The 13,599-nt window shown below is 39.5% G+C and overlaps 1 protein-coding gene across 1 annotated transcript; it reads left to right on the top strand.

The window, feature by feature from the left end:
* The first annotated feature begins 1,353 nt into the window (after nucleotides 1-1,353).
* SYNJ2BP (synaptojanin 2 binding protein) lies at nucleotides 1,354-10,177 on the top strand. Its single transcript, XM_015820032.1, has 4 exons — nucleotides 1,354-1,508; nucleotides 5,014-5,150; nucleotides 7,179-7,274; nucleotides 8,554-10,177. Exons 1-4 carry the CDS (start codon nucleotides 1,445-1,447, stop codon nucleotides 8,698-8,700), a joined length of 444 nt encoding a protein of 147 aa, XP_015675518.1. The 5' UTR covers nucleotides 1,354-1,444; the 3' UTR covers nucleotides 8,701-10,177.
* Nucleotides 10,178-13,599: the final 3,422 nt, after the last annotated feature.

The following is a 13,599-nucleotide window of genomic DNA, read 5'->3' as shown; positions in this document are numbered from 1 at the left end:
CAGAAACCAGATCTGCAGAAATGCAAATGTGATAATCTTGTCAGAAAGATTGGAGTCTCCTCTTCTCCAAATCTGCAGGAGATGGGAAGGATGTCATATTATCGTGTTTGCAATGGTAACTTCATATGAGAAATCTGTGCGTCCTCTCTGGAAAAAAAACAACAACTTTGATTTCAGAGAGTTGCCTCAGAATAGTATTATAGGTGACCATTTGGCAACTGCAATTTTATCATGATTGTCTGGAGGGGGGAGCAAATAACAAAATATGTCAAAATGCTTCCTCTGTGACTTACATACCTCCATCCAACATTCAGATAAAATGCAAAAGGTGAGGACTGCATTGTATCATCATGCAGGTAACCACTGTTTTGTCATTGCAGCTACCAACGCACTTAAATCTATGCTACAATATAAGACTATGATGTGTTATCAAATTCACTATCATAATATGTAAAAATAAGTCATTTTTGTACAAGATACACAGTAATTCAAACACTATAATTAAAATATTCTGGTGTAGAAGTCAGCACTGAGTATTAACAAGCACGTTAAAGGCAGCCAGTATGTGATAGTGATATAGTCTTTGCAACACAATATTGATTTTTTTTAACAACTCTCATTCAATTTGATGAAAAAACATGAAAGTAAATTCTGTCTCCATGGAAGAAATGATTTTTTTTCGAAATACTCGTGACATGATGAAATAAACTAAAAAAAAAATAAAACATCCCAAAGCTTTTTTTCGCCAAAACTTCCGAGGTACAACGTGAATTTCGATCTACTTTAATTCATTATTTAGCCTAAAAGCAAATAGTCCCATTTTAATTTTTAATGAGGTTGCAGAACGCAATCAGTTACTATAAAAACTAGACTCGGATCTAGATGCGAGTTAACATGCAAAACAGTCAAGAGAGCCGCTTTCCGAGTGATCCCAGTTTAAATATCGTCAGAGCAATGCCGCGTTTTCTGGAATCCTGTCCCAGTCGTCCCGGGATGAAAGAAGAAGATCCACGGCTGAGAAGGAAATATAAGAGACCATCCGGCCTCTGAACAAGCCGTCCCCATCGACGCTGCGCAAGGGGAATCTTGGACAGGGCTCTATTACACCGCCCATCCCATCTCTCGGTAGCAACCAAGCATCCTATCTTCACCGGAAGTAAGGAAATCAGAGAAGGGTTTGACCCCAGCAACACCAACTGGGCCGGTCGCCGCGTCCGCAACAGGGAGGACTACAAGCCCCAGAAGTCTTAGCGGCCGGCCTTCGTTTTTCCGGGTGCGAAGCTGATGAAAGTGAAAGTGCTGCGGCAGCCCCGCCGCCGCTATAGCCACCTCCCCCTCCTCCTCCTCGACTTTGGCTTGGCTGGTTCACCTTCAAGCGGCTGGCGCGGCGGAGGGCCTGGCGGAGCGAGAGGGCGCCGAGCAGAGACCCGCAGGAGAGCGCAGCATGAACGGAGGAGTGGACTATCTGCTGTCGGAGGAAGTGATCCATCTCACCCGAGGACCTTCAGGTATAATAAAAGTCCAGGGCGGGCAGCTCCTTGGGCTTCCCCCGCCGCCTTTGGCCCCTGCTGCCTGGTGCTCCCGCTGCGGCTAGGCTCTGGGGCAGGCGTGCGCCAGGCTGGGTTTTGTCGGGGTGGGGGGGAGAGAAGGAAACCCCGAAATACGAAGGAGAGGCCCGGGGAAACCATGCCAAGTTAGAAGCAGCTCCTCTCGTCCTTTGGCTTTCAGGGGCTTATTCGGATCCTCGGCACAGGAAAGGCAACACCTCTAGCGAAGCGCTGCAGGATTGCTTTTAAAGATTTTAATCCTCAAAGAACAGGTTTCCCTTGAACCTGAACTCTGTTTGAGTCTCTCTCTCTCTCTTTTTTTTATATGTGAAAGTTGATGCGAAAATATTTGGCATTTTAGGTATGGTAAAACGCTACATTGAGTCTGCAGCACTGTATGGAAGGACTGCAAGAAATATAAATTCTTCCATCCTCCATCATTCAGTAAGAACTGAAGAAGCTTCTTGGATGAGAAATAAAATGTCTTCAAGGAAAAAACAAAATCCAGTTGCTTTTTGAAAAAGCACCCCTGGGGCAACCATGACTTGGATGACTGAGAATCTCCATAGACAACTCCTATTAAACTTGTCCAGGGATAGGCAACCTTGGCTCTTTTATGACTCGTGGACTTCAAGTTTGAAGTCCACGAGTCATAAAAGAGCCAAGGTTGCCTACCCCTGAACTTGTCTATAGGGATTCTCAGTCATTCAGGTCGTGGTTGTCCCAAAGGTGCTTTTTCAAAAGGCAACTGGACTTTCTTGTTTTTCCTTTGAAGACGTTTCATTTCTCATCTAAGAAGCTTCTTCAGTTCGTATTAAACTTGAAGGAACTTACTCCAAAGTAGGCATACACACGGTTACACTATAAAGGGAAATGGAAGGTTTGGAGATACTGTTTATGTAGAAAATGTGTGTGAGAGAATTCTATCTAAATCTCAGGCTATATCTGATTTTCACACTGGAGATTAGAACAAGAGTCAAGCCGGACTGGTTTAAGGCAGAACAACTTGTGATCTTCCGGATGTTGCGAAATTACCACTCTCAGAAGCTCCAATCAGCTTGACCAGTGAGAACAATTTATAGGATAGCATCCTGGACTTGTTCTGGGCTCAACTCAGCTTCACAGTTGTTTAGGTATTTCTTAAAGTAATTTTTTTTACTCATAATCTACTTATGGATGATTTTCATGAAAAACAGATGATTCCTGCTTGCCCTATTCCAAGTTTATCGGAGCAAAAAGGTGATAAAAAAACCCACTACTCTTATTTTTCTCTGTGTGTACAGATGTTTGAACTGAATATGTGATGCTTAATCTATTTAGATTTGCGGGGTTTTTTTTTTTTTAAAAAAGTTCATGCTTGATACCCTTGTTTACTGCTTTACAGTAAAAAGTTTGATATTACAATTCACACATTTTGAAGACAACATTAAAATTCTCCCTGAGATCTCATTAATACTGTGCTGCCTAGCGAATAATCTTTGTTCCAAATGGATCATTCTAGGTTTCTTTGTTAAAAGAAGTGATCTGGCAAGAAAAAAAAAATACAGGCATTCTTGGGACTGTATCTGATTAAAGGGCAAACATTTTTTAAATTCAGTTTAATCCTTGTTTGGATCAAAAGCATGCAAGGGAAACCCAACCATGAATTACTGAGTTGCTGTAGTTTTTTATCTTGTACTTTTGCTGGTTTTTTAATATGCAGTCTGAATAATTTGATTCATTTATTCTTTAATAAACTATGGGATGACAGTGTTTATGTTTATATTAAATGTATTTATAGCTTAGGTTCCAATCCTCACATTTCCAAAATTGCTAAGTTTAATATCAACATTCCACTAACTCTAGCAGAATTCATAATTTTTTTTTTAAAGGTAGCCACTAAATAACAGAAAACAAAATCTTAAAAGTGCAAGCCATAAGGCTCTACTGGACATTAGTGACACCTAGTGGAATATCAAGCATTATGCTAGAATCTGAACTAGTCAGATTCTAGTCCAGAAATTGTGTCCAAATGAATGCCTGGATGCATGCATGCATGTGTTTTTATGACTGTCTTATTCACTTTTAATTCCGTGTGTGTTAGGAGTCTGTATTTGCTGAATATTGTTTGGTCATTATGAAGTTAATAAAGCAGTGAAGTTATGGGGAGGAGAAAGAGAAGAGAGTGACAATTGTATATCTCATCTCAAAGATAGGGGATATCATTTGGTACTCCTGTCCCAGATTAAAGCATTTCTTAGATTAAAGATATGAAAGAATGTAAATTTTAATCCATTGTGACCAGTAGAAAGAATATCCCATGTGTTGCAGTCTTAAAAGTGAATGTTTATTCTGGGATTGCTGTAACATGATTTCTCCTTACTGAATTCAACCGTATTTTTCCCAATTTCTCTAGTTTTATAACAGGCAAAAATTGTTTTTACTCCCAATAATATGAAGTCATTTAACAATTTTTACTTGGGACAGATACCTTCCCCCTGTTTTCAGACTTCTCTTTCCTTCTTCACAAGGTTGTTACAAGTACATCATTGCTTCATTCTTTGGTCATCTCTATCTTGTGTATTCATTGCCTTTAGAGATCTATTTCTTTAAAACATATATCTGCCCATCTTGTATCAAACTCTGGGCAGCTCATAACGGAAAGATAAAACAACATCAGTGTACAATAAAAATATTAAAACCACAAATATTAAAACCAAATCAAAACAGAAATTATGTGTAACCATGATGTTTTTTTTCTTCATTAGGTGAAAAATATTTTTCCAGCGTTTTACATTTTTATAGCCGTTTTATGACTTTGGGTGTTAAAGTTAAGTCAGATAAATGGCACACAACTTGTGTCTCATATCTGACAACTTGTATCTGAAGCAACCATTTTGCTTAGTATTGCTTTATAGGGTCTAGGACGGGGGTCTGCAGCCTTGACAACTTTAAGACCTGTGGACTTTAGCTCCCAGAATTCCTCAGCAAGCATAGCTGGCTGAGGAATTCTGGGAGCTGAAGTCCACAAGTCTTAAAGTTGTCAAGGTTGCAAACCCCTGGTTTAGGACAACTCACCACAGCAAACTCATCAGGACCAGCTTGCCGCAGCCAACTCGCCGTGGGACAATTTGCCACGTAACAACTATTGCACAATAGTACAAAAGTGATTTTGAATTTTCCAAAAAAAACCTTCCCTATGTAGTCTACAGTTGAATATCAAGGGGCCCAAATTAAATTTAGCCTGCAGGATCATCCAGGGTATGCTGAGTGCTGCCATTCAAACTGTGCACTGTTGCTAATGAAGTACAAGTATTTAAAATAAAAACCAAATAGGCACGGTTGCCAATTGCTGTTTATTTTGGTTCAAGAAGCTTTATTACAGTTTCATTGTTCTGAGTTTTTTCTTTCTTGCTAGTTTTGGGCCTGGGGAGTGATCCCATTTATTTATTTTTTTTTAAACTTTTCCTTTTGATCTTTTTCTTAGGCTTGGGATTTAATATAGTTGGTGGGACTGACCAGCAGTATATCGCCAATGACAGCGGCATTTACGTTAGCCGGATCAAAGAAAATGGAGCTGCTGCACTTGATGGCCGCCTTCAGGAGGGAGACAAGATTATAGCAGTAAATAATTTAATTCTTTCCTGTGAAATTGTTTCATGGGGGGAGGAGGAGGAGGGGGAGGGGAGAATAATGTAGAAACATTTACAATCTCTTCACAGTACTAGCTGGCTCTGTAAATCCATCCAATTGGTATCACTAAGAAAATTCAAGACCAAGATTTTGTTGATATGTCACTCCATTATATAACAGATTTCCCCAATCTCATACTCTGCCTTCTTAAACTAATTTTGATATGAATGGAATGATGAAGAAAGAAGCAGTTATAACATCTGGACAGGCCTTATCACAGCCACAATATGAGTTTGCCTCCTCTCCAGCTGCATAGGACAGTGTTTCTCAACCTTAGTAACTTTTAAGATATGTGGACGTCAGCTCCCAGAATTCCCCAGCCAGAAGGGTTGAGAAAGAGTGGAAGAGAATAATTTGTCTTCTGTCCAAAGGTCCTTTCATTTAATTGCTAATCCATCCTGTATGTGACTTGTCTGACTTGGAAGTTTGCCTCTGGGGCAGAATAAACCTTAATAATATGTTGCGCCTTTTCTTGAAAAAAGGCATGTGGAGTAAGGATAAAGGGTCATATGTGCTGCTAGAGACTTTAACTGTATTTTAAGTATTATGCCATGGTGGCGCAGTGGTTAGAATGCAGCATTGGAGGCTAACTCTGTCCACAGCCAGGAATTCAATCCTGTCTGACTCAAGGTTGACTCGACCTTCCATCCTTCCAAGGTCGGTAAAATGAGGACCCACATTGTTGGGAGCAATATGCTGACATTGTAAACTGCTCAGGCAGCGCTGTATGGAGTGGTATATAAATCTGTGGCTATTTAAAATCATGCTCCTCTTCTTCCAATCCAAGTTCCCTCAATATATATTTTGCATGTAGATGAAATACATAAAACGGAGAGTATATAACTTTGTCTCACTCTTTTGCCAACTTGGAGGCAGCCTGTTTCACCATGTTCTGTACATATAGTGGCTTTCTGACTTGGGTACTAGATGTTCTGGGATTGTCATATTTTTAAGCACATTTTTAAGTCAGAGGGTGCTTTGAAGCAATATGAATTGATATATAAGTCTTAAGTGTTGCTGCTATTGCCATTTCTCTCCCCCTCCCCCCCCAGTCTGTTTTTGGTACAGCTGTCCTGGCGTGCCAGTTGTCAGTGATATATGGCCTTTGGTCCATGAAAAAATAGGCACCCTTCTTTTGAGGACTGCTTTTCTCTTTACAAGTATAACTGTTCTCCTTTGAAATGGGCAGATGATTCTTCATCTGTGAAACTTAAGCTAATTGAATTATAGGAACCTACAGCTTTTGCAGATGTGGGTTTTTTTAGCAAACATTTAGAGCTAGAAGGAAGAGTCATCTATTGTGCCCTTTTTTATACTAGAGTGTGGGCAATTCATAGGCAAGAATCACACTGAATATTACAAGGTCTACAATCACATCACACATGTAAGTGGGACTCAACTTTTGCAGGGAATTGGGGTTTCCTTTGTTGTTTTCTTTACCGTGTTTATGTTGGGAGACATATGAAAATGGAAGTGTAATCTCTATCAGAATGATAGGGAGCTGCTAGCAGTTTCCAATAAACATCATCAGAAGATCTAAAGGCTACAAAAAGAGGCTACAGGAGCCACAAATTGCCTGCCTTTGTTTTACAGCATTGTGTCTGATCATTGATCGTAGTTTTATTTCCATTTCTTAACATTTTAAAGGTCTTTGAAGTTGATGGTATTCTATATTAGCTCACGTTTTTAAATGCTGAGGTACAGTTCTAATTTATACTGTACGCTGTTGTTTGTAGAGAATATACTGAGAATGCTGGCAGTTAATGAAAATATAAGGGGAAAACTCTAGCCTTTAAAACACTTGGAATGTATTACTTAAATGCTCTGTACTAATTATTGTATTCTAACTAATGGAGTAGATTTACTCATTCTAACTCGGCTTTTGTTCTTTAGTGATGGTTTGGGTCCAGGCAGCTTTATGGTGAGTGCCTAATTGGCTTTATGTGTTTTTTTTTCCAGGTTAACGATAATGAGTTGAAGAACATGCTGCACAAGAATGTTGTGGAACTTTTCAGGACAGCTGGTGACAATGTTTCATTAAAGGTTCAGCACAGGGTATGTAGGCCTCTTCCTTAGTTTTTTCTTTTTGCCTTCGTAGCTCTCTGTTCCCTAAAGTACTTCAAAGAATTTACTTCAGGAAAACTCCAAGCTACACCAAGGCAACCGGATTGGCATGATTTGGATGAGGAACATAAATGTTGAACATCTCTGCTACAAACCATTGTTTTCTAAGTTTGTGCCCTCGAAATGGAATGAACAAGCTGATATTATTTTTCCCATCCTCAAGGCCAAATGGCTGAGGATTTTGGGAGTTGCAGTATCTTGTATCATAATGGCATCATGCTGGGAAAAACTGCTTTAAACTGTCGCTGCTGTCATATAGTCCCTCCAGGTAAAATCCACTGCATGGAAAAATTAGGATACTTACAATGGAAGTCTGGCAAGAGGTAGAGAAGAAAAATGAAGGAGAAACATAACAGATAAGTAGCAGAAGTTGAATGTGAGCAGCTTGTATCAGATCTCCCCAATATTATATTCTTCAGATGTGTTGGGAATACAAATATTAGAATTGCCAGCCAAAATGGCCCACAAACAACTTTTGTAGTCTCACGCATCTGAACAAGAGCAGTCTGGGGAAGCTGATGTACACTTGTATATGTGTTATGGTGTAATTTAAAATTTCCCTGAGCATTTTGATAAATTTTATGTGTATCAAATGGAGACCTTAAGGTAACCTACCAAGTGGCAAAATGTTGTGGATTATCTATAATGGTATGCCATAGCAAAATCTCCATTGAAGATTGATTTGATTAATGTTGAGAGCAAGAAAGGTACCTAGCTTTTGAATTAACAACTGCCTGGACCTGTCCCTACAGTTTTACAGGAAAGATTTTCAGGAGAGAGAGAGAGAGAGATTATATAGATGTGGACATCTGTTGTTGCATGCAATGGAGTTTCAGTTCATTCTAAGTTTGCAGTATAGTTTGTTTGCTTGTTTTGGTGTGATTGCAAATGGAAATGATTGATCAGCTTCCTCAATAGGGTGGGTGTGAGAAGGAGATCTTTTAAGTTTTCCATAAAGTATCGGTGAAAAGTAATTCCCTAGAGGCCTCTTATCTTTTTCTCAAGTGTAACATGGGAATCCCACTTATGTCATTAGGACATGCACAAGCTTTCAAAAGTAGCTTGGCTGAATATATCTTTGGAAGAGAATTTTCAATTTTGCCAACTTGAAGACGTGGGTTGTCCTTGATTTTCTAAATGTTCTTAGACAGTTGAACCACCTCTTCCTTTCATTCAATTGCTAATGCCTTTCCTCTCCTTCTGATTGCAGCTGTTGCCCCAGAATGGTCCCTCAAGCCACCGAGGAGATGGAGATCCAGGAGGGATTCCTTTGACTATGATTTTGGTGCCAGGGCTGGCCATAGCAGCAGCAGCAACTCTATTATGGGCCTTCCTTAGATATCGACAGCGAGTGTGACGAGCATCATTTTCCAAAGATCTTGGTGTCTAGGAAAACCTATATATCTGAAAAATAATTTAAACAGAAGAAATCAGCAATCTTACTCTGGACTGACAGTAGGGAGAGGAGTAATAGAGAATCATTGCTCAGTGCAGCCTTCCCCAACATGGTGCCTTTCAGATGGATTACAACTCCCATTATTTCCCACCTGGTGGGTATCACTTTGGGAAAGGCTGGAGAATACTAAACATTTCGGCTGCTTAGGGAGTTTCAAATTTCATATATTTAGATTCTGAAAACTGACGAGCTGGACAATCTCACTTTACTGGCCCTGAAGAAAATTGGTCCAGTCTTTTCTGATTTATTCTTTCACCATGCGAGCTTTCCTGTGCTCAACATTTTTTTCACATGTAGCTAGGCAACAGGGCAGAGCTTGTATGTTACGTCCCCTGACAGACGAGATAAGACAACTATCTCTTTTGCCACTTGCAAAACTGCTTCTGAAACATGAAGGAAACCTCCGGAGCAATTGCAGCATAGTTAAGCTTTGATGTGGGGAGGGTTGGGTCTCAGATGGAATGAAATGTCCTTGAAAATGCAAGAAACCAGGTTTGTCTGATCGAAAGGAGTGTTGTGGATTGCATATGCAGAATCTAGTGTGAAAGTGAAAAGAGTATTGGATTTTTTTTTAAAAAAAACATACAGATTTATCTTTATTCTCTTAAGTTTTCTCAGAAGAATATTGTCCATCATTATGAGAGATGAAAGTGATAATGAGCACATCTTTCGCTAATGAGTAAAATATTTTGGCAAGGCAGGCTAAACGTTACTTAAATTATGGCTAAACATGATTGGATTTTTGTAGTGGTTCTCTAGCTGAAAAGGCAAAATATTTCCCCCAACCTGAACATGGAAAGACGATGCACTGTTCCTTTTTACTCCCTAAGAATGCATTGTATACAACTGATGGTTTATTTTGGGACAATTGTGTGGAATGCATTGCTTTTATCTGTGGGTTGAAAACTCTTGATTGGGAAGTAGACCCTTGCAGAGTTTCCTTCCACATAACTTGTTTCAGATGGGGGAGTCAAACATTTTTTTTTCTTAAATTGCTAAAGTGCCACGTAGCTCTTTCCAGTGAAAAGCAGTACGTGTTCATGTTAGTTATTTTTTGTTCGTTTGGAGAGAGTGAATTACATCTATGTAATTCTCTAGCCATGCAGCAAGGCAGCAGTTTTTATATCACCAAAAGTCTGTGAAATGATGACAAGGTACTTGAACAAAAAGCTACAATGCCTTCTCTTTCTGGATGGCAAACCCCTTGTATGTGGACTGTATTATAGAGCTGAATGATTTGAACTCCTTAAAGTGTCACTGATTTTATTCTCAAGTGGAATCCGTTTTTATATTTTGCAAAGGAAAATTGATGTATGAGGAACGCATAATGCCAAAAAATGTATGTGCAGTACCTGTTAAAACTTTAACCTGTGCTGAACGGTGGTTGGGTTTTTTTTTTAACTTTTTAAATTCCTAATACTTCTGTACAGGAGAATGCTTGAGATGTGCTGATGCGTGCCTGCCGTGTTTTCCTCTTTCCATCCCTTTAGCTCGGTGGAAGGAGGCCTGTCCTCCCTCCAATTACATTGATCTGGAATTTGCCTAGCCTTTCTTGAGAGATAGAAAATTGTCATTCCTTATTGGGAACCCTTTTTCAGTAATGAAGGCCTGGCCACACCAGTGAGAGCTCTCCAATTTGGGGGGGGAGGGATTTGTTAGGATTGTTATGACTGAAAAGACAATTTCCACAAGTACGGTATAATTGCAACAGTATAATTTTGTGGACCCATGCAGACTGGAACCCCGAGAACAGAGGGTTTTAGTGTGCAAGGAAGTATTACAGTATTGTGGATCTTCTGAGATACAGATAATCCTGCCTAATTTCTGCATTGTTCACCTGCTTTTCCTCTACAGTGTAGTTTTTTGAAACACTCTTTTTTTCCCCCTCCATATGATCTGAGGAGAAAAAAGGCAATATACTAGGCGGAATTATATTCTTCAACATGGGGGGATATGCTGAAAATTCCTGTGGTAGCCCAACGTCTTAAAATATGAGAAATGAATTCTGTGTGGCATTTGAGATATTTTTGCACTTGCATTTTTCTTTGGAACTTGTTTCTGAATTTCTGTTTGTAGAAGGACACCATGCTTTCTAGTTATAATGCCTTAACATTGCTAAATGTAAAACATCATCTACACCAGGGGTAGTCAACCTTGTCTCTTTTATGACTCGTGGACTTCAACTCCCAGAATTCCTGAGCCAGCTAAGCTGGCTCAGGAATTCTGGGAGTTGAAGTCCACGAGTCATAAAAGAGACAAGGTTGACTACCCCTGCTCTACACAGTCCTGCTCCCAGATCCCTTTGCTCTGGTTGTGAAAAAGCTTCAGTTCTTAACAATATAAAGGTGTGCAATATTCAGATTATGTGTAACACATGAATTTCCTTTCTAGCAGCCCCTCCAGACATCATCCTGCCAAAATTCAGTGATCAAACAATTTTCCTCTCTCTATCCCAGGGGTGTCAAACTGCTGGCCCGTGGGCCGGACGCGTCATGCGGAAACCATGCTCACCCCATTGCCGGCAATGGCAAAACTCTCCCGATACGTTGTGTGGCGTCATGTGATGTCATGAGTTTGACATGTCTGGTCTATCCACAGAAATTGCCTCCCCACAAAAAAAAAAAGGTTTCAGGAGCCAGATGGACTTCACACTCCTAAGAAAAATATTTTAAGAAACCCTCCAAACCTCTCCAGATTTACAAATCCTGCACTAGCCACTTATGTGAAAACATTCATCCTTGTACTCTTTCCTTTTCTGCTCCCAAAGTTGCACCCAGCTGCCCGTTCCTCCCCCCACTTAAGTACACAACTTTATATTTGAGGTTCAAATGGTTCGTGCTTTCTTTCACAGTGTTTGCTTGCTATATAATACCTGCCAATGGGCTCAAATTGCCATATTTTTCCTATGTTGAGGATAAATCAAAAGATCTGGGGGCTGTTTCCACCAATAAGAGCAGCTGCAATGCTGATAATTTTTAAATTCTTGCTTTTGATGTGAACAGGTAGATCCTGTCCTTTAATTGTCTTAGATTACAGTTACCCTGAATCATTCTGAAAATGGCTCCTTTAGTAGAATCTTGTTCATATGTAGAGCATCTGGTGAATAAATGGATTTCCAAGTATTTCAGTCCCATAGTTTGTTGAATCTGCTTTTCATATAAAACTCTTTGTACCTAGGATTGGTTTTGCCAAACTAGTTTGTTGCTGTGAATGTTCAGGCACACACACACACACCCTTGAAAAGCAGAAACCTTTTTGAAAACACTTGTTTAACTGGAACTCAAGAAAGCAAATGCAATTTGAAGATTGAAGGGCAAAAAAGATCAGAACCCAGAAATTGTTAGACGCTCTCATTCTGCAGTTCAGATACTGAATATGTTGCACATTACCAGAAGGATCTGGTATAGACAAAAAATGATCAGGGAATATTTCCTTCTGTATAATGATGGGAAAAATATTTGGTAATCCATAAGCATAGGGCCCAGTAATCATGTCTCTGAAATTCCAGCAAATGTTTGGAACAAAATTCTATTGAAATTAATGAACATTACTTGCATACACAGTATTTGGGATTGGGAAGTGGAGCTGCATTTCTAAGCAGGGGTTGGTTCTTTTTGGTCATACTTATAAAATGTGGACATATATATTTGGGCAATTCTTTATCATCGCTGAAAGCATCACAGTCATTCTACTTCAGAATCATTACGGTGCCATGTTGCCCATCCAAAGTTTGAAGAGCTGGGATCAATTTGAGGATGGGGCCTTACTCATTTTCCAATGATGCTGAAGGTTAGAGAATAAAGTAGCAATGAACAAGTGCAGACTAAGGAAGTTGGGAGCTGAAGAAGCCGCTGCTTTTCAAACAGAAAATTTTAACAGGCAAAGATTTTTCAGTCTCTCAACTGAATGTTTTAATTCAGTCACTTCCTGCTCAGAGTTCCCTGATGATTAAAATGAAACATTCTTCTGAAGGATACTGATATATTGCAACATTTTGTGCTGGGTCCCAAATGTTTCCGCTCCATAGTGGGAACTGGTAGGCTGCCGAACTCGTTTGACTTTTGCTTATGGACAAAACAAGTTGCATTAGTAACAAAATATATTAGTCACAACAATTTGGTCTAAACAAATAACGGGGGAGTGGGGCACTCAAATAACCAATGATTTGTTTTTGGAGAAATGGGGATGTCTGCGACCAAGGACTGTTAAGTGCTCTATGAGACCTGCTGAGGCCAAGTCATGAATCATCACAAGTAGCTTGCTAAAACCTGATTAAAAGGTGATACAAATTCTGCTTCAAAAAGAACTTACTTGCTTTGAAAGAGTAGGAAAATTCAGCTCCTTTGTAACTATACAATACAGGGGGTACATTTGACAACCTGTTCAAAGAACCTGACAATTTTCTTAGCATGCACTATTTTCTTGGTCGTCCTTAAACTGAGTCAAAAACCTAAGGAAGGAGGAAAGCCACTGCAGGACAAAAGCCCTCCCTTTCCAATTGTTTAGTTTGGAAAAAGGCAAAAGTGGTAGGGGAACACAGTGAAGTATATAACTCCATGCTTGACTTGTGAAGAGGTTTTCTCCCTTTCCCACAATATAAGGACTACAACTCATCCAATAAAGCTAATTGGAAGATATTTAGATAAAAAAAATTCTTCACACATCATTAATCTGAAAATAAAAAGGGATATGATGCTGATCATTAACTAGGCTGCCTTTAAAAGCAGATTATAAAAAAAAATCATGGGAGAACAAATCCATCAAATTGCAGGAGAACAGTAGCAGAGGAGTACAGTAGTG

This window comes from Protobothrops mucrosquamatus, unplaced genomic scaffold (assembly GCF_001527695.2).
Source record: "Protobothrops mucrosquamatus isolate PMUCROS unplaced genomic scaffold, P.Mucros_1.0 scaffold1044, whole genome shotgun sequence".
NCBI lineage: Eukaryota > Metazoa > Chordata > Lepidosauria > Squamata > Viperidae > Protobothrops > Protobothrops mucrosquamatus.
The sequence above is the reverse complement of the archived record's forward strand: the minus strand, read 5'-3'. Positions and strand labels throughout refer to the sequence as shown.

Bases quoted from the DNA above. Each gene is read 5' to 3' on its own strand.
- SYNJ2BP (XM_015820032.1), top strand. From the start codon at position 1,445: ATGAACGGAGGAGTGGACTATCTGCTGTCGGAGGAAGTGATCCATCTC. The intron at 1,509-5,013 runs GTATAATAAAAG...TCTTTTTCTTAG, and splicing joins TCTCACCCGAGGACCTTCAG to GCTTGGGATTTAATATAGTT. The intron at 5,151-7,178 runs GTAAATAATTTA...TTTTTTTTCCAG, and splicing joins AGGGAGACAAGATTATAGCA to GTTAACGATAATGAGTTGAA.